The sequence below is a fragment of the Chrysochloris asiatica genome, unplaced genomic scaffold (genome assembly GCF_000296735.1).
Source record: "Chrysochloris asiatica unplaced genomic scaffold, ChrAsi1.0 scaffold00314, whole genome shotgun sequence".
NCBI lineage: Eukaryota > Metazoa > Chordata > Mammalia > Afrosoricida > Chrysochloridae > Chrysochloris > Chrysochloris asiatica.
In genome coordinates, this window is record NW_006408832.1 from 2,503,621 (window position 1) to 2,526,721 (window position 23,101).

Sequence of the window (23,101 nt, forward strand, 5' to 3'; positions counted from 1 at the left end):
GAATGAATGCACAACTGTGTTCACTTTTTCATCCCAGGTGAGTCTTCATCCTTGAAGGGCTGCTTTGAGGGTATCCAACAGGTTTAAGTTCAATGAAGCAAGATTAGTATTATAGTTTTTGCACAGTGTCAACAGTGTGGGCAGAAGTGTGTGGATGTGCATTGTCATGAAATATCACAATATCTGTGAATAGCAGTCCTCTGTGTTTAATCCAAAGCTTAGGTTCCAACTCTTCAGTGAGCATCTCACTGTAACAAGCATTGTTGATTGTTGGACCTTTTTCCTGATAGTGTTCTTATAACAGTCCTTGAGAATCCCAGAAAACCATAAGCATAAATTTTACACCTAATGCTTGACTTTTGAATTTTTTGTAGGTTGGTGATTGAGGATGTTTTCATTCCATACTTTGCCATTTACTCTCAGGCTTGTAGTGGTGAATCCATGTGTCATTAACAGTAACTAGTTTTTTAAGGAAACTTTTTACCTTCCTTCAAGTATCAATGCAAATTTTGTTTATAGATGTCCAAATGCTTCTGTTTATCCTCTTTCATGAATTGTTTCAATACCAACTTTTCAAATCCCTATTCTGTCGTGGCTCATTTCATAGGTAGAGCATGGCTGATTTGCAAATGATTTGCCACTAATCCACTGTGATTTGTCTATTCACCATAATAATCATTTCACTGGCACATTCAATGTTATCATCAGCCACGGATGTGGATGGGTATTTTAATATAAGTGAGTGTGGATAATTTTTGACTCACCCTTGACTTTTATATATACATATGTTGTTGTTATTAGATGCCATTGAATCAGTTCCACCTCATAGCAGCCTTATGCACAACAGATTGAAACACTGCAAGGTCCAGCGCCATCTTCACAAGCTTTGTTAAGTGTGAGTCCATTGCTTCTGCTACTGTGCCAATCCATTTACTTGGAGGTCTTCCTCTTTTTCACTGACCCTGGATTTCTCAAGGGTCTGGTCCCTCCTGATAATGTTTCTGAAATATGAAAGACAAAGCCTCATCATTCTGGCTTCTAAGAAGCATCTGGCCGTACTTTTTCCAACACAGATTTGTTTGTTTTTCTAGCAGTCTTTTAGTACTTTCAATATTTTTTCCAAACACCATCACTCAATTGCATCAATTCTTCTACCGTTTTCCTTATTCACTGTTTAATTTTCACATGCATATGAAGCTACTAAAAATACAATGGCAAGGGTAAGGTGCTACTTAATCCTCAAACTGAAACCTTTGTTCCTGAACACGTTAGAGAGGTTTCGTGGAATAGATTTGCCTAATGCAAAACATCAATTGATTGCTTGACTGCTGCTTCCATGAGTGTTGATAGTGGATCCAAGCAAAATGAAATCTTTAATAAATTCAATCTCTCCAATGTTAGTTATTGGTCTAGTGGAGATAATTTTTGTTTTCATTACATTGAGATGCAACCAATACTTAAAGCTGTGGTCTTGATCTTCATCAATAATTATTTTAAGTCCTCATCTCTTTCAGCCAGCAATGTTGTTTCATTGGCAGATTGCAGGTTGTTAATGACTCTTCCTCCAGTCCTGATGCTACCTTCTTCATATAATCCAATTTCTCAGATTATGTGCTCAGCATACTGATTGAATAAGTATAGTGAAAGAATACAACCCTGGCACACACCTTTCCTGATTTTAAACCATTCAGTGTCCCCTTGTTCTCTTTGAATGACTGTCTCTTGGTCTATGCACAAGTTCCTTATGAGCACAATGAAGTGTTCTAGAATACTCATTCTCCATAATGTTGTCCATAGCTTGTCATGATCCACACAGTCGAAAGCCTTTGCGTACTCAATAAAGCACAGGTAAACATCTTTCAGATATTCTCTGATTTTATTCAAGATCCATCTGATGTCAATAATGATATCTGTCATTCCACATCCTCATCTGAATCTGGCTTGAAGACACAGAACAGTTGTGAACTCTAGACCCATGGACTGAGAAAGGCTGTGTTCCCTGTCAGTGTACTGTTGCAGCCATTTTTTAACTGTCTTGAGCAAAATTTTACTTGCATGTGATATTAACAATATTGTCTGATGACTTTTGTATTCCACTGGATCACATCTCTTTGGAATGAGTACAAACATGGATTTATCTCTTCCAATCAGTTGGCTAGGTGACTGCCTGGAGGCTGCATTGGTTTCTTGAACTTTTTCAATTTGTTTTCCATCAATTCCAAAAAACTTGTTCTTTGTCAATGCCTCTACTGCACCTTAGACTCTTGATCATACACTCTTGAAATGGTTGATCATCAATTTCTTTTTGGTAAAGTGACTCTGTGTATTCCTTCCATCTTCTTTTGATGTTTTTCTGCATCCTTCAATATTTTCCCCATAGAATCCTCCAAGTGGAGGATTTCAAGTCGAGGCTTGAATATTTTCTTCAGATCTTTCAGCTTGAGAAATGATGAATGTGTTCTTCTATTTTGATATCTAACTTCAGGTTTTTGCATATTTCATTATAACACTTGACTTTTTCTTCTGAAGCTGCTCTTTGAAATCTGTTCAGCTCTTTTACTTTCTCATTCCTTTCATTTTCTTTGACATCTCTATGCTGGATAGCAAGTTTCAGAATCTCTTCTGACACACATTTTGGTCTTTTCCTCCTTGCTTGTCTTCTTAATGTGTACACACACACACACAAACACAAACACCACTGCCATAAAGTCCATTTTGACTTACAGTGACCATATAAAGGATTTTTTAAGGCAGAAAATCTTTACATCTTCATATTCATATTTCTCCTGCATAGTAGCTGGTGGGTTTGGAAAACCAACCTTGCTATTAGCTGCCCAACACCTAACCCACAGCACCACCAGAGTGCTATCTCTCTGTTTTAATATTCTGTTTGGAGCAGGATATTGACCGAGATGGAATGATGGGGTCTTCAGATAGAGGGTTTGGGTCCCAACCTCATTGCCATCAAGAGCCTCTGTAATGCTCTCCATGCACCTTTGGGAATAAGAACTAGGACTATTTGTATGTTTTGCTTTTATCAGATTTTCACTTAAGAAGATGCCTTTCTCACTGCCATTTGTGGTGGCATACAACAGTGTTGGGGCACACATGGAGGCTGCTGCTATCATTGAGGTGGAGCATGAGCAACCCAAACGAAGGAAATGGCATCATGATGCAAAGATGTGCCAGATTAAACATAAGGGCTTGGAAGCGGACTTCGTATGTGGAGGTGCCCGTGTTAACAGAGTCAAGTAGCTGGGATGGTAGGCTCATTCCATGAGACAAGGGTTAGTGACAGCTCTGAGAGAGGATTAGAAGAATTCATCCTTGTTTATAGCAATAAGGTGGATTTGGAAGGTGGTGTGTCTAACGAGATCTGTGTTACTGTGAGCAAATATAAATTGCTACAATTTGATGAATGGGACCTTCACTTATGCAGTTGCTAAAAATTCCAACGGCAATGGAAGGATTCGTCATATTAAGGATAAAGCTTGTTTCTTTCCTCAGTGCACTGGGTCGATAGGGACTGGTAATTTCAACATTGGCTATAAAACATGGGAGGCTGTGGAGGCATGCAGTAACAGGCTTACAAGTCTTCATGAGTGTGCTTAGTTTAGAGTGATGGAGATAATGTAGAATCTACACAGAAGAGTTCTCCTCTTTTGCAGATGGATCTGGTGAAAGGGGATACATTCAATTTATGACTGAATTGTGAGTAATTGTTAGCAAAATGAATTGCAATGGTCAAATCTATAATTGTAGAAGATGTGTAGCTAAAATGGGGAAGTAGTTAATCTTTCATTGCAGGAACAGAGGGCCATCAAGAAGGAAAAGCCTGAATGGAGTGTAAGATCCTTCCTAGAAAGGTGGTAACAGCAGAGACAATAGCAGAGGTGATTGCATGGAAAGACAGAATGGCTGTAGACTCTAGGCCCATGGACTGAGGAAGGCTGTGTGCCTGCAGGCAAGAAGCTAGCTGGCAAAATATGCCCTTTGGACACTTAAATGAATATATATCTTTTGTTTTGTAAGTGTCCAAAAAATATTTTTGGTTTGTTGATTTGTGAAAAATAAGATGTAAAAGGGAAGCCACAGGCTGGGGACTCTGGACTCAGGGAGGGAGATGGGCTGTGTGCTGGTGGCTGGGAGGGGGGGGCAGGTGTGTGAGGTGTACCCAATGATGTTTGATGATGCATGCAGGGGATTGTAATCATTGCAATGAAATGAAATACGATAGGATGAGTGTAAGGATAATAGATAATGTTCTCTCATGTAAACTAACATAATTCACAATAAAAACTGAAAAAGGGGGTGGGGAGTCACAGAGAGGAAGCAGGATGATGACTGTTGTTGCAGGGAAGGCATTGTAATCATTGAGATAAAACAAACTGTATGATTGGTTGAAAGTAAAACTGATGATCTGGTCTCTTAACCCTCACTCAATTCACAATAAAAGGTTAACAATAATTAAAATAACGAGACCTGTGTTGAACATACAGATTGGCAGTCGCGTGTAATGTGACCACTGACATAGTGGCCTTCCTTTGCTCCATAGAGAAGCAGGCGGATATACAAAGGGGTTTACAAACCATTTTCATCAAGTCAGAACTCCAGGAATATATAAAAGAAAATAGTGCTTAGTGCATAAGGAAGGAGCACAGAATGCTTGCAGGATCCTGTGGAGACAAGACCAATTGGAAGCATGATCCAAGGACCCTGGGAGTATAGCAGGCCATTTGATTTATCCTGAAAGTATACGGAAGAGCTGGGGAATCATATGGATGTGACCAACCAAGCTCCGAGGAGCTCTGTACAGGAGGGAATGAGGAGAAGACCTGGGGAGTGAAGACTGGTTGGGAGTTGTTTCCAGTCCTCTGATTAAGTGGCTGTGGAGTTTACTGGAGCAGTGGTCATGGGGAAGAATAGGACACGTGTTTCCACACCATTGTGCAGAATATGCCAGGAAGTGTTGAGCTTTTTGTACTAGTTCTAGTGATGAAGTATGAAGAGCTGTGGTTCTCATTCATGCTGATGAAGGGCAGCACGTTCCACATTTGTTAAAGTAGGAGTGCGCTGCTTTCCAAATCACGGTAACAGATTAACTTTCTGAATTTTTATGTGGGCCTTCATGTTCCCAGTGGCAGAGCTTTACTAAATTTAGGGTGTGAGCTGATCCTGAGAAACCTTCAGACTCACGCTTGTTCTGAGGACTACCACGTGGAATAATGGCCTGTTACAAATGACCCAGGCTGGCCACCAGCCCTGACCAAAGGACACAGTGACCTTGAAGCTGTTCTAGACGTAGTGGGAGAAGCAGCTACAAAATGTCACAAGTTCCAAGAGAAAGCTTAGTACGGGGAGACTTATCCAGAGCTGAAATGAGCCCCCAGACAGATTGTGGGGTGTCTGGACTAAAAGAGATGGACAACAGAAAAGGATGACAACCTGGAATGGAAATGACTCCAGAGCTGTAAAATCCTAGAAGTGACTCCGCAAGTCCCTCCTCATGACATGCACCTGTTCTAAGGTGACTGGTGAGGACCTGACATTGTTAGCATCAGCCCCACATGGCCCTTTAATCTGATCCCTGGCTGTGTACCCCACCCAACTACACACCTACATATGGCACTCTGCTCCTGGAATGCCACACAGCTATGACCACTCCTAACCCAAGCCTACGCAACCCCCATCTCCACTCCTCACCCGGATCATGCTCCTACCTCACACTTGCTGTGCACAATACCTATGCACTTATACAACAAACAGACCTGCTATCTGGGGACGCCGTGCAATGTATTGTTTTTGTAGGCCCTTTCCAGTGATGGGCTTATAGAATGATTGGCTGGGATGATAAAATTGATTGACTTATGATCCACTAAAGGAATTGGATTGGTCAATTTGTGGGCCTGGTGGGAGGCTATGACTTAAAATTGACGAGGAGTATGCTTAAAAAAGGAGTCATGGTGTGGCACTGTAGCATAAGCACTGGACTACAAACCATAAGGTTAGCAGTTCAAATGCACCAGCCACTCCTTGGAAACCCTATACAGAGTTGCTCTGAGTCAGAACTGATGCATTTGAGTTATGGTGTTGGCAATACCATAACTAATGGCACCTAACAACAACAACAACAACATGCCTATAGTTGCTTATGGACTCCTTGTGCAGCACTGTAGGATCAGTACTGGACTGAGAACCAAGGTTGGCAGTTCAAACCCACTAGCTGCTCCTCAGAAACTCTATACAGGGTCACTATGAGTCGGAACTAACGCTATAGTACTAGACAACATATTCTCTTATGGAGTCTTGATGTGGCATTGTAGAATAAGTGCAGTACGACAAGGTCAGCGGTTCAAACTCACCAGTCGCTCCTCAGAAACCCTGTACAGAGTGTCTGTGAGTCAGAACTGATTCAACAACACTTAATAGCAAAAGCATAGTTGCTTATAAGGGTCTGGTGTGCAGTGTATAAGATAAACAGTAGCCTGCTAACCACAAGGTCAGTGGTTCAAACCCACCAGCAGCTATTCGGAAAACTTATACAGAGTCACTATGAGTCTGGACTGATAGTTGGTTATAACAATAAAAACACTGACTCATAGCCATCCTGCATAGGCTTTCTAAGATTGTAAATATTTACAAAGCAGAACTTCTCATCTTTCTCCTTCAGAACGGCTGGTAGTTTCAAACTGCTGACCTCATTGAGGTTAGCAACCCAACTTGTAAGCACTAAAAGTTGAAAAGGTTCCCACTCAGTTGCTATTAATTCTTTAGTTAACTGTAGACCTATTTTAAAACACAATTTTGTTGTTGTTAAGTGCTGTCGAGTCAGTTCTGACTCCTAGAAACCCTTAAACAACAGAATGAAACACTGCCTTGTCCTGTGCCATTCTCACAACCGTTGTTATGTTTGAGCCCACTGATACTGCCACTTTGTTCATCGATCTTGTTGGGGGTCTGCTTCTTCTTCACCAAGCCTCCATTTTTCCAAGCTGATGTCCTTCTCCAGACACTGGCCCCTGCTGACAACATGACTCAAGTAAGAGAGATGAAGTGTCACCATCCTTGCTTATAAGAAACATTCTGGTTGTATTTCTTGCAAGACAAACTTGTTTGTTCCTCTAGTATTGCAAGGTGCATTTAATCTTCTTCAACATCATGATTCAAATACATCAATTCTTCCTCGGTCTTCCTTCTTCATTGCCCAACTTTCACACGCATAGGAGGCACATGAAACTGCTATGGGTAGAGCCAAGTGCACCTTAGTCCTCAGACTAATACCTTTACTCTTTAACACTTAAAACAGGTCTTTTGCAATAGATTTGCCTAATCAATATGTCAACACTTCATCTCTCTTACTTGAGACATATTGTCAGCAGGGGCCAGTGTCTGGAGAAGGACATTGATTTCTTGACCACTATTTCCATGAGCATTGATTATGGATGCAAGCAAAATGAAGTCTTCAACAACTCCTATCTTTTCTCTATTTATCTGGATGCTGTTTATTGGTCCAGTGGTGAGGGTTTCCATTGTATTTACATGTAGGTGCAATCTGAACTGAAGTCTGTAGTTTTTTATCTTCATCATTATTTTCACTTTCAGCAAGCAAAGTTGTGTCATCTGAATATAGCAGGTTGTTGATGAGTCTTCCACCAATCCTGATGCTACATTCTTCTTCATATAACCCAGCATACATACGGCGAAAGAACAGAACCTTAGCGCACACCATTTCTGATCTTAAACCATTTCTGATCTTCTTGTTCTGTTTGAATAACTGTCTCTTAGTCAATGCACATGTTCCTCAGGAGCACAGTGAAATGTCTGAAGTACTCATTCTTTGCAATGTTATCCATAGTTTGTTTGTATGATCCCAAAAGATTTTTAATCCTCCACAGATTTTGTTGTTAGTATTCCTATAAGCTAAGAAAGATTAAATTTAAGCAATTTACAACTTTACTGATCACATATTGCTCTAAGATTAAAATTGATACATAAACATGACTAAGATTCTGTATGGTTTGGTATTGGAACAGGGCCATGGGGGCCAGGAGGTGACACCAATCTTGGGACGTCCTGGTGCCATGTCCTGGACATCCTGAATGCATTCCCTCAGCGCACTTAAGGTAGACACCCACCCTGGGTCCTCCCACCGTGCTCTGGGGTGCAGTACCACTTCCACCCCGAGGCACACTTACGGTAGGTGCAACCGTATAACTCCACTCGCATTCCAATGCGGCCATCATGGTTCCAGGCCGCTGGCAGGAAGCGCACATAGCGCGATTCCACTGGAGGCCGCAGCCGGTAGAGCACCACGCTGTCCGCGTTCGTGTTCCCCGGGAAACCCTGCAAAGGAGGGATAGGCTCAGCGTTGAGGCTTCTCTCAAGGATCCTCCCTCCTGCCCCCTCTCTTTCCCACCTCCCCTCCCCTAAACCACCCCCCAAAAAGCAAAACCAAGCTCACTGACACCTACTGGCTTTGACCCATAGTGACTCTGTACAGGGTCCCTGAGGCTATATATCTTTAAAGAAGACAACTTGGTTTTTTTCCAACGGAGTGGCTGGTGGATTTGAATGGATCTTACTGTTAGCAATCCAGTTCTCAACCTAAATTCCCACCTAAAAAAGTGTCCTTTAAGTAGCACAAAGACTACCCCTAAAAACCCAAAACCAAATCCACTGCCATCTAGTTAAACCCAATTCATAACAATCCTAAGACACAAAGTAGACATCCCGTGACACAAAGTAGACATCCCATGACACAAAGGAGACATCCCGTGACACAAAGGAGACATCCCATGACACAAAGGAGACATCCCGTGACACAAAGGAGACATCCCGTGACACAAAGCAGTCATCCCTTGACACAAAGTAGTCATCCCGTGACACAAAGGAGACATCCCATGACACAAAGTAGACATCCTATGACACAAAGTGGAGCTGATCTTGCGGGGCTTTGAGATTGTAAATATTTACGGGAGATCGCCTCCTCTTTCTCCCTTAGAGTGGTTAGTGGGTTTGAACCACCAGCCTTACAGTTAGCAACTCAGTGCTTAAGCTACTACATCACTAGAGCTCCTTCTACAGCCCAAAGTCTTCGAGAAACAACTCCAAAGTCATCCTCCTACCACGCAGGAATGGAAATGTGAGTCAGCAACCTAGGGAGAGCCGTGGACCGATCCTTAAGGATGAAGGCGGACTCGCTGCCCAGCGCTTGCCATCATCGCACCCTCAACATGGCATGGCTTCCGCAGTCCTGACCTTCACCGACACACTGGTTCTGTGGGCCAGCACAGGGTTGGATTCATACTAAACGGAAAAGCCAGCTGGCCCCTATTGCCCTGAAAGTCGTGCTCGGTGCCGAGGCTCTGACACAGGCTGGTTTGGGTTTCAGTAGCACCATTAAGCCATGAACCCCAGTACTGTCAGCAGCCACCACATCAGCCTTATGTCCCATCTCCATCTAGTAAAGATTCACTTTAAAACACTGACTCCAAGGACGAATTCAACGGTGGGTTTAGAAGATCGATCCTGGGCATCATAGAGCCCAGTGTGTGAGAGCTAGAAGGGTCCTTGAAAACCCGGAGGTGTGGGTGGGGATGAAGAGTTTTGCTAGGTCAGACAAGAGTCTGAGCCGTCCAGCTTGACCTTCACCTATGCTACACCTCTAAGCAGAGTCCTGGTGTGGTGCTGTAGTATAAGTACTCGACTACAAGGTCAGCAGTTCCAACTCATCAGCTGCTCCTTTGGAAACCCTGTACAGGGTCACTGTGGGTCGGAACCGACTCGACACTCTTAATAACAACAACAACACACCTTTAAACAGAGCAGGCCTGGAAAGCCAGGTGAGTTCGGTGAGCAAGGCTACTTGTTGTATGTTGTGTTAGATGCACAACATGTGAGGGGTCAACTTTACCTCCCAGAGAAAGGCTTCCTCCATGACCCAGGTGTGTACACCTGTGCTTTACTCCAGCATTCCACACCTGGCTTACAGGTAGACCTGGATGTTTTCTGCAGTGTGTGCAAAGTCAGGGCCATCATGGAGTGCGTTATTGCCCCAGTAGAAGGCCTGAGCTGCCCAAGAGGCTTTCCCAGCCACCGTGGTAGATTTCATTTTTGTGCCCTAACAAGTGAATTCAGGGAGAATTGGGACAATGTTGAATATGTGAACTGTGTGTATTATCACAGGCACTTTTGTGTCCTTTGACAATGTTGAACTTTTCCTGAGCCAGGTGATACTGGAAAACAGTGAGGTTTACAGAAATTTACCACAGTTGTGTTCCCCAGGGATTGCCTTACTGCCAAACCCCCTCCCCCCAGTGACTTAGATAAGATGCACAGATGTCACATATATATCTAGAACAAGGACAACCAGGAAAAAAACCTCATTGTAATCAAGACCCTAAATCTCTGTTGGAGCCGACAGTCTTTATGTTTCACCAGGAGTGCCTGGTGGGTTTAATCGGCAGAGTCTGTAATTAGCTGCCCAATGCTTAACACTCAGTACAACCAGAGCTCCTTAGAACAAGGTCAAGAGACCCTGGTGACGGTGGTGGCTGTGTGCTGTGGAGTCGGTTCCGACTCATAGTGACCCTGTGCAGGGTTTCTGAGGCTGTAAATCTTTAGGGAAGTAGAAAGTCTCATCTTTCTCCCATGGAACAGCTGGTAGTTTCGAACTGCTGACCTTGCAGTTTGCAGCCCGATTCGTAACCACTACGCTACCAGAGCTCCTTAGGCCCTCCAAATTCCCACTGCTTACCTCAGAGATGATTAGCTGAGGGTCTTTTTTGTTTTGTTTTCTTTTGTTTTTAACAAAATGCTTGTTAACCAAGCTTGTGTTATCTTTTCCTCCCCCAGAATTTCTTTTTTTTTTTTTTTTTTTTGTATGAGGGTCACCATGCGTTGAAATGGGATCAACAGCAACTAATTACAAAGTGCAAAGCAACTACCTTGGGCTGGTAACTGCCATGTCAGTGGTTCAAACCCACCAGCTGCTCCCCAGAAGGAAGATGAGGCCTCTTGCTCCCATAGAGACTGACTGTCTCAGAAACCCTGTATTGGGTTGCCCTGAGTCCCAAAGTGCTTGCCAGCAGTGGGTTTGGTTTGGTTTCATCAGTCTCAGGATACAGAATTCCTGGCAGTGCAGTGGGTATGGACTGCTAACTGCAGGGTCAGCAGCTTGAATCTGTCAGCCAATCTGAGAGAGAAAGATGAGGCTTTCTGAACCTGTAAATATTTATAGCCTCCAATACTCTGTCCAGGGTTGCTTTGAGTCAGAACTGACTCGACTACACACCGCCACCATACCTAATGCACTTAAACCAAAAACAATAAAGACAATGAAGATTTCAGTTCTGTTCATGTTCATTGGGAAGCAGAAAAATACATTTTATACGAATGCTTCACTGGTATTTACCACTTTCATGATTTTCTGAAGACCTTTAGGCCACCCTAAGAGGGGCCTTTCAGCTCCCTAATTGGATTACTGGTTTCTCTAGTGTTATAATACAAAAAAGCTCCATTACAGCATCTGAATTTAACCGTTCACAGTTTTAATGAAAATGCCATTCTTGTAGACATACAGTCATCCTAACAATTGTTCAATCTCAAATCAAACCTCTGAGCTCCAAATTCGGATCTCTGTTGTGCCTTAATTACCCCACACTCTCCATAATGGAGCCAACCCTGTAACTCACTTAGAAAAGAACATTTTGGATTGCTTCTGACTTTTGTTTTTAAATGTCATATAAAGGTTTAATAGTTTCCCAAGGTGGAATTTTGAATTTGAATTTTAGAAAAATAATCAAAATCAACAAATGTTTTCAATATTCATGACATGTTCTTATCTTGAAAATAAGAATTTCAAGTGCCTTGGGCAAAGGATTCCATCAGCCTTTCAGAATCTTTCCAATTGAGAGAGAGAGAGAGAGAGAGAGAGAGAGAGAGAGAGAGAGAGAGAGAGAGCAAGCTTTGGTTCTGGAAGCTCCCTACTTATTTTATGGGTTGATTTGCATTCCCAAGTCCCAATCCCTGGTGCCCATGTAGGCTTCCTTGTTTGTAGACAAGTTTATGAAGATGTTGTTGTGGTTAGGTGCCATACCGACTCATAATGACCTTATACACAGCAGAACGAAACACTGCCCGATCCTGGGCCAATCTCACAGTTGTTGCCATGCTTGAGCCCACTGATGCTGCCACTTTGCCAATCCATCTCGCTGGGGGTCTTCCTCTTTTCCTCCGACCCTCCACCTTACCAAACATGATATCCTTCTCCAGTGACTGGTCTCTCCTGACAATACGTCGGAAGTATGAGAGACGAAGTTTGGCCATCTTGGCCTCTAAGGAGCACTCTGGCTGCACTTCTTCCAAAACAGATCTGTTGGTTCCTTTGGCAGCCCGTGGCACTTTCAATATTTTCCTCCAACACCAGAACTCAAAAGCATCAATTCCTCTATGGTCTTCCTTGTTTACTGTTCAGCTTTCGCATGCATGTGAGGTTATTAAAAATACCATGGTTTGGGTCAGGCGTATCTTAGTCCATATGCTATCTTAAAGCAATAAAAAACACTGCTTGCATGGATTTTAAAGAATCACATTTTGTAAGTTATATATAACTATTTCCATAAGCTATCAGCTAGAACAATAACTGTTTCTAGAGAAAGACATTAAGTGCAATGAGTTCTGGGGAAGGTGATGATACAATATCTGGATTTAATACTGTTAAAGGCTTATCTCCTACAATAGAACAATGATTAACTTTTAAAAAATCATGTTGTTGTTGTTGTTGTTGTTAGGTGCCATTGAGTCGGTACCAACCCATAGCGACCTTATACACAGCAGAACGAAACACTGCCCGATCCTGGGCCAACCTACACTACTGTTGCCACGCTTGAGTCCATCAATGCTGCCACTTGGTCAATCAATCTTGCTGGGGGGTCTTCCTCTTTTCCTCTGACCCCTCCACCTTACTAAACATGATATCCTTCTCCAGGGACTGCTCCCTCTTGACAATATGTCCAAAGTATGAGAGACAAAGTTTGGCCATCTTGGCCTCTAAGGAGCACTCTAGCTGCACTTCTTCCAAAACGGATCTATTGGTTCTTTTGGCAGCCCATGGCATTTCAATATTCTCCTCCAATACCATAACTCAAAAGCATCAATTCTACTACGGTCTTCCTTATTCACTGGCCAGCTTTCTCATGCATATGAGGTTATTGAAAATCCCATGGCTTGGGTCAGGCACACCTTAGTATTCAAGCTGACATCTTTGCTCTTCAACAATTTAAAAAGGTCTTGTGCAGATTTGCCTAATGCAATACGTCGTCTGATCTCTTGACTGCTGCTTCCACGAGTGTTGATAGTTGATCCAAGAAGAATGAAGTCCTTGACAACTTCAATCTTTTCTCCACTGATAAGAATGTTGTTTATTGGTCCAGTGGTGAGGATTTTTGTTTTCTTGACATTGAGATGTAATCCACATCAAAGGCTGTGTTCTTTGATCTTCTTCTGTAAATGTTTTAAGTCCTCTTCACTTTCAGCAAGCAAGGTTGTATCACCTGCATATGTTGTTAATGAGTCTTCCTCCAATCCTGATGCCACGTTTTTCTTCATAGAACCCAGCTTCTCAGATTATTTGCTCAGCATACAGGTTGAATAAGTATGGTGAAAGAATACAATCTTGTCGCACACCTTTCTTAATCTTAAAACATTCAGTGTTCCCATGTTCTATTCGAAAAACTGCCTCTTGGTCCAGGTACAAATTCTTCATGAACACAATTAAGTGTTCCAGAATACTCATACTTCACAAGTTTGTCATAATCCACACAATCGAAAGCCTTTGTGTAGTCAATAAAGCACAGGTAAACATCTTACTGAATTTCTGTGTTTTCAGCCAAGATCCATCAGACATCAGCATTGATATCCCTCATTCCACGGCCTCTTCTGAATCTGGCTTTAATCTCTGGAAGTTCTCTGTCAATGTATGATTGTAGCCGTTTCTGTATTACCTTTAGCAAAACTTTACTCGCGTGAGATATCAAAGAGATTGTCTGATGGTTTCCGCATTCCGTTGGGTCACCTCTCTCTTTGGAATGGGCACAAATATGGATCTCTTCCAATCAGTCAGTCAGATAGTTGTCTTCCAAATTTCTTTATTGGAGATGAGTGAGTGCCTCCTGTGCTGCCTCACTTTCTTCAAATATTTCAATTTTTATTCCATCAATTCCTGGTGCCTTGCTCTTTGCCAATTCCTTCAATGCACCTTGGACTTCCTCCTTCAGTATCATTGGCTCTTGATCATATGCTACCTCTTGAAATGGTTGAACATTAACCATTTCCTTTTGATACAGTTACTCTGTGTATTCCTTCCATCTTCTCTTGATGCTTCTACATCATTCAATAATTTGCCCAGAGAATCTTTCAATAACAAAAGTCAAGGCTTGAATTTTTTCTTCAGTTCCCCCAGCTTGAGTAATGCTGAGCGTGTTCTTCCTTTTTGGTTTTCTGATTCCAGATCTTTATACATTTTATTGTAATATTTGGCTTCATCTTCTCAAGCTGATCTTTGAAATTTTCTGCTCAGCTCTTGGACCTCCTCATTTCTTCCATTTCCATTTGCTTTAGCATCTCTATGCTGGAGAGCAAATTTCAGTGTCTCTTCTGACATCCATTTTGACCTTTTCCTTCTTTCTTATCTTCTCAATGACTTTTTGCTTTCTTCATGTATAATATTCTTGATGTCATCCCACAACTCTTCAGGTCTTCTGTCTTTAGTGTTTAATGTATCAAATCTGTTCTTCAGATGATCCCTAAATTCAGGTGAGATATATTCAAGGTCATATTTTGGCTCTCATGGACTTGTTTTTATTTCCTTCATCTTCAGTTGGAATTTGCATATGAGTAGTTGATGGTCTGTTCCACAGTCTGCCCCTGGCCTTGTCTTCACTGATGAAATGGAGCTTTTCCATCGTCTCTTTCCACAGATGTAGTCAGTTTGATTTCTATGTGTTTCATCTGGTGAGGTCCATGTGTACAGTCATCTCTTATGCTGTCTATAAAAGGTATTTGAAATGAACAAATCATTGATTTTTCAGAATTCTATCATGCATTCTCCGGGATCATTTCTATCACCAAAGCCATGTTTTCCAACTACTGATCCTCTTTGCTCCCAACCTTTGCATTTCAATCACCAGTAATGATCAATACATCTTGATTGAATGTTTGATCAATTTCAAATTGAAGAAGTTGGTAGAATTTTTCTATTTCATCCTCACTGGCTTTAGTGGTTGGTGCATAAATCATGTAGCATCTAGTAAAGTGTATATTCAAATTCAGCTTTGAATCATCTGAAAAGGATGTATAGAGTCTCATGATGTAACAGCTATGAATGAGAGGGCAGATGCAAAGACCTATTCTGGCTTTATGCCCTCAAATTCAAAAATTATGGTTTCATAAACATAAGAACAAGCTTCTTGCCTGAAAACATTGTGCCTTCAACAATTTTCCAGTGCTCACAGTATGATCCAGTGGAGTCAGCCCTGAGCAGAAACGTGACTTAGCGTGGGGATTAGGAACCATAGAGCCTGATTCTGAGTCTCTCCGTCTGAAAGCTATATGGCTGCAGGTGGTGTCATGGTAAAGCAGGAATAGAAATATCTACTGACAGATGATGTGAGGGCCATCGGCTCCAGTACTGACCACCTGAGCCACTCACAAAGGAAACCTAAATTCTATTGGGAGATTTGAATTGATTGGTAATAGGTTAAGGTAACCAATAGCTTTAAAAGTTTCACAACCATTTTTTGATTCAATAGTCAAAAGTGATGATTATTAGATAAAATATTCTTTGGCTATTTGTAAATGTGATGTAATGCAGGGTTTCATGTCCATTCATTTTTCCACAAATGGTTTTTAAAACATTACATTTATAAAAGAATAAACAACAATAAAGCTAGCCAAAGCCAGGGTCCATCTAATTAGCTGTACCTCATGGTGACTGCATGTGGGTTTATAATCACCGGGTTTGGGGAAATAGATCACCAAGTCTTTCTTTTAAGGTGCCTCTAGGTAGTCTTGAACCTCCAACCTTCAGCTAGCTGTAGAGCACATTCATCAGTCATTTGTACCACCACAGCACTTTAACTAATACCGAAGAACAGTCAAATCCCTATTTCATTTTGTTTGCCAATCCTGGTAGTAAAATCTAAATAATCAAATAGAATATTAAAGCTCAGGATACTGAATAGTCTTGGCTTTTCTACATAATTAAACTTCAAGACAAGAACAAGTAAGAAAACTCATCTCTGGAATAATTAAACTGCCAACTTTTTTGGTTGAGGATAAGTGTCCAAATCATACCCCAAATGTCTTCTGTCAAGAGATATTTACAGACAATAATTCATTGTAAGAAATCGCTTAGCCCTTGCCATTGTCTGTTGAAAGAGTTAAAACTTTCCCCATATTTAAGGCACATATGTTTTCAAAGAGCATTTGAATGGTGCTCATTTGGGGCATGAATTAAATTGAAGGTTGTTCTTATGTTTGTTTATTTTGATAAACATTTATCAGTTCCCACATGTGTCCCTGACTATTAATCAGTTTACATGTGATTTCCTTTAATGCTCAAGGTAAGGTTGGAGAAAACATGGTTAAACTCACTACACACTTGATAGTGTCAGAATTGTCACTGACGATGTCCCTAGAGGGACTTTGCTCCTGCCCACCCACTGGACTCCGTGGAAGAAGGCTTTTCCACAGTGATCTACTCACACCCAGTAATGGATAAGGTTTCCAATTCCCCACATCCTTGCTAACATGTGTTATTTTCTGTTCGTTTGGTTGTTTTTTTTGGTTGTAATTTTTAATGTTTTGTCTTAGTCATCCTGTTGTTGTTGTTAAATGTTGTTGTCAAGTCAGTTCTGACTCAGTGACCCTGTGTAGGGTTTCCGAGGAGTGACTGGTGAGGTTTGAACTGCCGACCTTGCGGTCCAACCTGACTTTGCAGTCCAGTGCATATCCTGCAGTGTCACACCAGGACTCCTGAGTCACCCTAGTGGGAGGGAAGCAGTGTCTCACTGTAGTTCTGATTTGTATCTCCAGGATACTGAGCATCTTTTCACGTGTCTGTTGGCCATTTGAATTACCTCTGATAAAATGTCTATTCAAGTCTTTTGTCCCTTTTTGATTGGGTTACTTGTCTTTTTGTTATTAAATTAGAGAATATATATACTTTGGATGTTAGACCCTAATAGGATATATTTGTTGTTGTTATGATTTTAGTTTTCATTTTTATGTCTTTTATCTCTTTTCAATTGTTTTATGTACAGAATGGCATTTGGATAGAGAACACTCTCTGGTCCTAACCCTGGCTCCTCCAGCCTTCTGTGTGGACCTGGGTCTGTCACACACAGGCTCAGGGAGGTGGCCCATCAAGAACCACTCTGCCCAGTGTATTTGTCAGAGTGTCAGCAAAAGCTACCACCTACAATCTCACCACTTGAGGTTGGAGGCACAGGTACGACACTGCAAGCAGGTGTGGGAACCTTAGTGGTGACAGTTCATGGGGTACTGGGACACTGTGAGAGAAGATTTACAAAACAGCTGTCTGCTGGAGGGACCTCCAGCTGTGGACCAGAAGAGAGAGACAGAAGGACAAGCATGCAGACCCCAATTCCTCACTATGTCCTCTGTCTTCCATCTTCTTTCAGCAACCTGAGTGGTTGGTTCCAACAGAAATGTACAACCCACATCTAAACATAATTCATTAAAAATAAGAGCCTGACTTGTAGCCTGAGTTGGAAAGAGATCTATCATCCACTTGTGCTCAGTCACCATCTCACAGCAAGAACGTGAACCTTCTGTAGCAGAGATTCAGCAATCTGGGCCAGGAGTGTCTGTGCCTAGATGGCGCACACAGAAAGAAACTGGGACAGAAGGCTGCTCTGATCTTTGCTGTCTTGTTGATTCTCATGTCATAGCTACTGGGAACACAAACATGATTAGATTAGATGCGAGTAAGGCAGAGTGAGGAGTGACTCAAAGGCATACCTCAAAAAGTGTGCACCAGATGATAATATTAGGCAAAATTGTCAACAACATGCCAGGGTCCTGGAAGTTGACTAAGAGCATACAATAAATTGAGAAATATTTATCCATGAAAAAATGTTGAACCTCATTCAACAATAAAAGTGTTTCTAAATGGGGTTGCCTGCACCCTACCCCATCTCACTCACAGTCTTTCATGTGGTCCTCCTAAAAACCATCACCTTCAAGGTTATATGTAATTACACAGTATCATCACCTTCAAGGTTGTTAGTAATTACACATAGGTTTTCTGTTACTGAGTTTTCAGAAGACAAGAAGCTGGGTCTTAGACGGAAGTGGTCCCAGAGGCTTGTACAGTGACTGACCCCAACTGGAGCCAGGTCCCAGGACTTTGACCTTGTCTGTGCTCCCTCCACTCCTGGGTTCTCTTCCTAATTAGCATCTCTGTAGGTTCATGGCCTTATGGACCTATGCAGAGAAACGTCAGGGAGCCAAATAGCCTTCATTTTAACATTTTGCTAAGTACCTTGGACACTGATTTATTCACTACAATTTGGGAACTGGGCCACAGTAGGAATAGATTTGATCCTGTACTTTCTCCTCTATTTCCCTTCTCAAGTGAAGGAGTCTGCGTTCTCAACTTCATAGTTTGAAAAAAAAAATAAGTTGACTAGAGTTAAGGAGCTCTGGTAGCATAGTGGTTACGAGTTGGGCTGTCAACCTCTAGGTCAGTAGTTCGAAACTACCAGCAGTTCCACAGGACAAAGATGAGCCATTCTGCTCCCATAAAGATTTACAGCCTCAGAAACCCTGTGCAGGGTCACTATGAGTCGGGATGGATTCCACGGTACTTATCAACAACAACAATAGAGATGATGTTTTAACCAATCATTTAACCTCACTGCTATCAAGTCGATTCTGACTGACAGCAACCCTCAGGACAGAATATAACTACTGCTTAGGCTTTCTGAGATTGTGTATCTTTACAAGGTCAGACTGCCTCGTCTTTCTCTCATGGAGCAGTTGATGGGTTTGAACTGCTGACCTTGCAGTTCACAGCTCACTGCTTAGCCCACGGCACCACTAACTCTGTTTATACAGATAATGGAGAGTATTAAATATATGTAGAATGGCTATTTTTAATGTTTTCTTTAAAAAAGACTATAGAAAGCTCTCAAAAAATGTTTCCTCTATACTGTGAGGTAGTCAGCATAGGAACGTATTTTAAATGACAGTGGAAGGCAGCAGGTATTATGAAAACATTCCCATTGCAAGTACATTTTAGAGCTATGTTACCTGCATCAGGAAATTCAGTGATGATCCAACCTATGTTAACTGAAGAGAGAAAATATAAAAACATTCTGTAGGGTCCCATGCTCTGCTATGAATTTTTCAACAGTTTTAACCAATTGTGTACTGTGAATTTGATCAAAGTGATCTTTTGTCAATTAAATATTAATGAAATGCCATGCATTACCATAATTCATTTGGTCCAGAAGAAAATTGTAAAATGATTGCAAATTATCTGTTAATTGCTTTTTGTTGTTGTTTCAAAGCTTGGTGCCATCCTTTGAAATGGCCTCATAAACTCTCAAGTTCAAATTTGAATTAGAGCAAGTAGATCATTGTTTCAAAGTCTAAGATTATATAATTTTCATATCTTTACTTTGATCGCTAATTTCCCCCACCAATTGCCTCCAGCATGTCATGATTCCAGAAGACCAGGCACAACTGGGATAAACCAGGAGCTCCACCATTAAAGCATTTACATCCAACCCTTGATTAGATTCTTTTATGGGAAAACAGATAGAAATCTGACACTGAATCTGATTTAGGGGTTCTATGTGGTCTTCTTTCTGATCATTTTATATATACACGCTGTCCACATTGTTTCCGTTTGGTCATAAAGGATGGTGAACACTGTAGACAATGGTACTGGGACACTGAACAGAGTGGACAACATTAAACATGAAGCTAATTTGAAAACTTCTTGCAGGAGAAATATGCTTCCTAAGATGGCTTTGATCCACTGTCTTCAATAAGGTCTCACTCTATCTTTGTTTCCACCACTCATCTGTCAGTTTGTCATACTGTGGTGGCCTATGTGTTGCTGTGATTCTGGAAGCTGTGCCACAAGTATTTTAAGTACCAGCAGGGTCACCCATGGTGGACAGGTTTCAGATGAGCTTCCAGATAAGACAGACTAGGAAGAAGGAGAGATGGACTACTTCCCAATATTCAGTCACTGAAAACCTTATGAACAGCAGTGGAACACTGTCAGCACCAAAATATTGAATACTGAAAGATGATGAAGATCACTAGAATATTGTCAGATATAATACCAGAAGATGACCCTCTCAAGTTGGAAACACTCAAAATACAACTGGGGAAGAGCTGCCCCATCATGTGATCATGATGACACAAATCAAGTAAAGCCTTCAGGACCTTCATTTACTGATAGGGCACAAGTCAAAATGAAGGGAAACAGCTGTAAACATTCATTAGTAATCAGAACATGGAATGTAAGAGATACAGTATAAATCAAGAATGGGAAATTGTCAAACTGTAATGGAATGCATAAACATCGATATCCTAGGAATTGTCGTTGTTGTTGTTAAGTGCCTTTGAGTTGGTTCCTACTCATAGTGACCTGATATAGGGGCTCCAAGGAGTGGCTACTGTTCTTGAACCACAGACCTTACGATTCAAACCAACCTTGCAGTCCAGTGCATTGACCTGTAGTACCACACCAGGACTCCAAAGCATTAATGCGCTGAAATGGGCTGACAGTGGCCATTCTGAAGTTGATAATAACATGATTTACTATACCAGGAATGACAAATTGAGGAGAATGGCATCAAATTCATCATCAAAAAGAATATATCAAGATCTGTCTTGAAGTACAACTTTGTCTGTGATAGGATAACATCTATACATCTAATAGGAAGACCAGTTAATACCACTATTATTCAAATTTATGCACCAACCACTAAAACCAGTGATGATGGCATGGAAGAATTCTACCAACCTCTTCAATCTGTAGTTGATCAAATATGCAAACAAGATTATTGATAATGTCAAATGATTAGAATGCAAATATGGGAAGCAAAGAGGAAGGATTAGTAGTTCGAAAATATGGCCTTGGTGATAGAAATGATACTGGAGATTGCAATACCAATGACTTCTTTATTGCAAATACCTTTTAAAACAATATAAATGATGACTGTACAAATGGACCTCACCAGACAGAATACACAAAAAATCAAATTGACTATATATCTGTGGAAAGAGACAGTGGAAAATCTCCATATTATCAGTCAAAACAAGGTCAGGGCATACTGAAGGAGACCATAAATTTCTCATATGCAAGTTCAGGAAGAAGCTGAAGAATATTAAACAAGTCAGTAAGAGCCAAAATATGACCTTGAATATATATCACCAGAATTTAAAGATCATCTGAAAAGCATATTTGATGCAATAGACACTAAAGACCAAAGACCAGACAAGTTGTGGGATGACATCAAGAACATCATACAGGAAGACATCAAAAGGTCATTAAGAAGACAAAAAAGAAGAAAAAGACCAAAATAGATGTCAGAAGAGACTCTAAAACTTGCTCTTCCACATGGAGATGCTAAAGCAAATGGAAGTAATCAGTAGGTAAAAGAGATGAATAGAAAATTTCAAAAGACAAAGTCAAATATTATAACAAAATGTAGCGAGACCTGGAGTTAGAAAGGCAAAAGGAAGGAACACGTTCAGCATTTCTGAAGTGGGGGGGAACTGAAGAAAACATTTGACTGGCATTACTAAAAGATTCTAGAGGCAAAATGGAATCCTAGTGGGGCGCTGTGGGTAATGCATTGGGTTGTACGGTCGTTAGTTCAGATTCACCAGTAGCTCATTGGCAACCCTGCACAGGGTTGCTATGAGACTGAAGGCATTTAACAACAACAATAACAATGAACAAAATATTGAATGATGTGGAAAGCATCAAAAGAAGATGGAAGGAATACACAGAGTCACTTTAGAAAAAAGAAATGTTAGATATTCAACCATTTCAAGACATAGCATATGATCAAGAAACAATGATCCTGAAGAATGAAGTACAAGGTGCACTGAAGTCACTGTCAAAGAATAAGGTGCCAGCAATTGATGGAATACAGATTGAAATCTTTCAACAAACTGAAGCATCACTGGAGGCACTCACTCATCTATGTTAAGAAATGTGGAAGACAACCTGGCCAAATGACTGGAAGAGATTTGTGTCAATTCTAAACCGAGGAGACCCAATAGAATGCCATTATCATTAATATTATTAATATCATATGTAAGTAATATTTTGCTAAAGATGATTCAAAAAACAGTTGCAAACATACATTGATAGAGAACTTCCAGAAATTCAAGCTGGATTCAAAAGAGGACATGGAATGAGGGGTATCACTGGTAAAGTCAGATGGATCTTGGCTGAAAGCAGAGAATATCAGAAAAATGTATACCTGTGCTTTATTGAATATGCAAAGGATTTCAGTTGTGTGGATAATGACAAGCTATTGATACCATTGTGTAGAATGAGTATTCTGGAACACTTAGTTGTGCTTATGAGGAGCCTGTACATAGACCAAGAGGCAGCTGTTTGACCAGAGCAAGGGAACACTGAATGGCTTAAAATATGGAAAGGTGTGTGCCAGGGTTGTGTTCTTTTACCATACTTTTTCAATCTGCATGCTGAACAAATAATCTGAGAAGCAGGATTATATGAACAAAAATATGGCATCAGGATTGGAGGAAGGTTCATAAACAACCTGTAATATGCAGATGATACAACCTTGTTTGTTGAAACTGAAGAGGACTTAAAATACTTATTTATGAAGATCAAAGACCACCGCCTTTTATATGGGTTGCACCTCAGAGTAAAGAAAACAAAAATTCTCACCACTGGATCAATAAATGACATCCAAATGAATGGAGAAAAGATTGAAGTTGTCAAAGACTTAATTTTGCTCAGAGTAACAACCAACTGTCAAAACATCAAATGATTAGGCAAATCTGCTGCACAAGA

General features: G+C 41.0%; 1 protein-coding gene across 1 annotated transcript in view; it reads right to left on the reverse strand.

Moving 5' to 3' along the window:
• The window catches only part of LOC102840927 (contactin-associated protein-like 4-like), a 240,683-nt gene that overhangs the window by 150,992 nt on the left and 66,590 nt on the right, over nucleotides 1–23,101 (reverse strand). Inside the window, exon 3 of the mRNA XM_006875240.1 lies at nucleotides 8,196–8,343. Coding sequence (XP_006875302.1) covers nucleotides 8,196–8,343 — 148 coding nt within the window. The remainder of the gene's footprint in view (nucleotides 1–8,195; nucleotides 8,344–23,101) is intronic.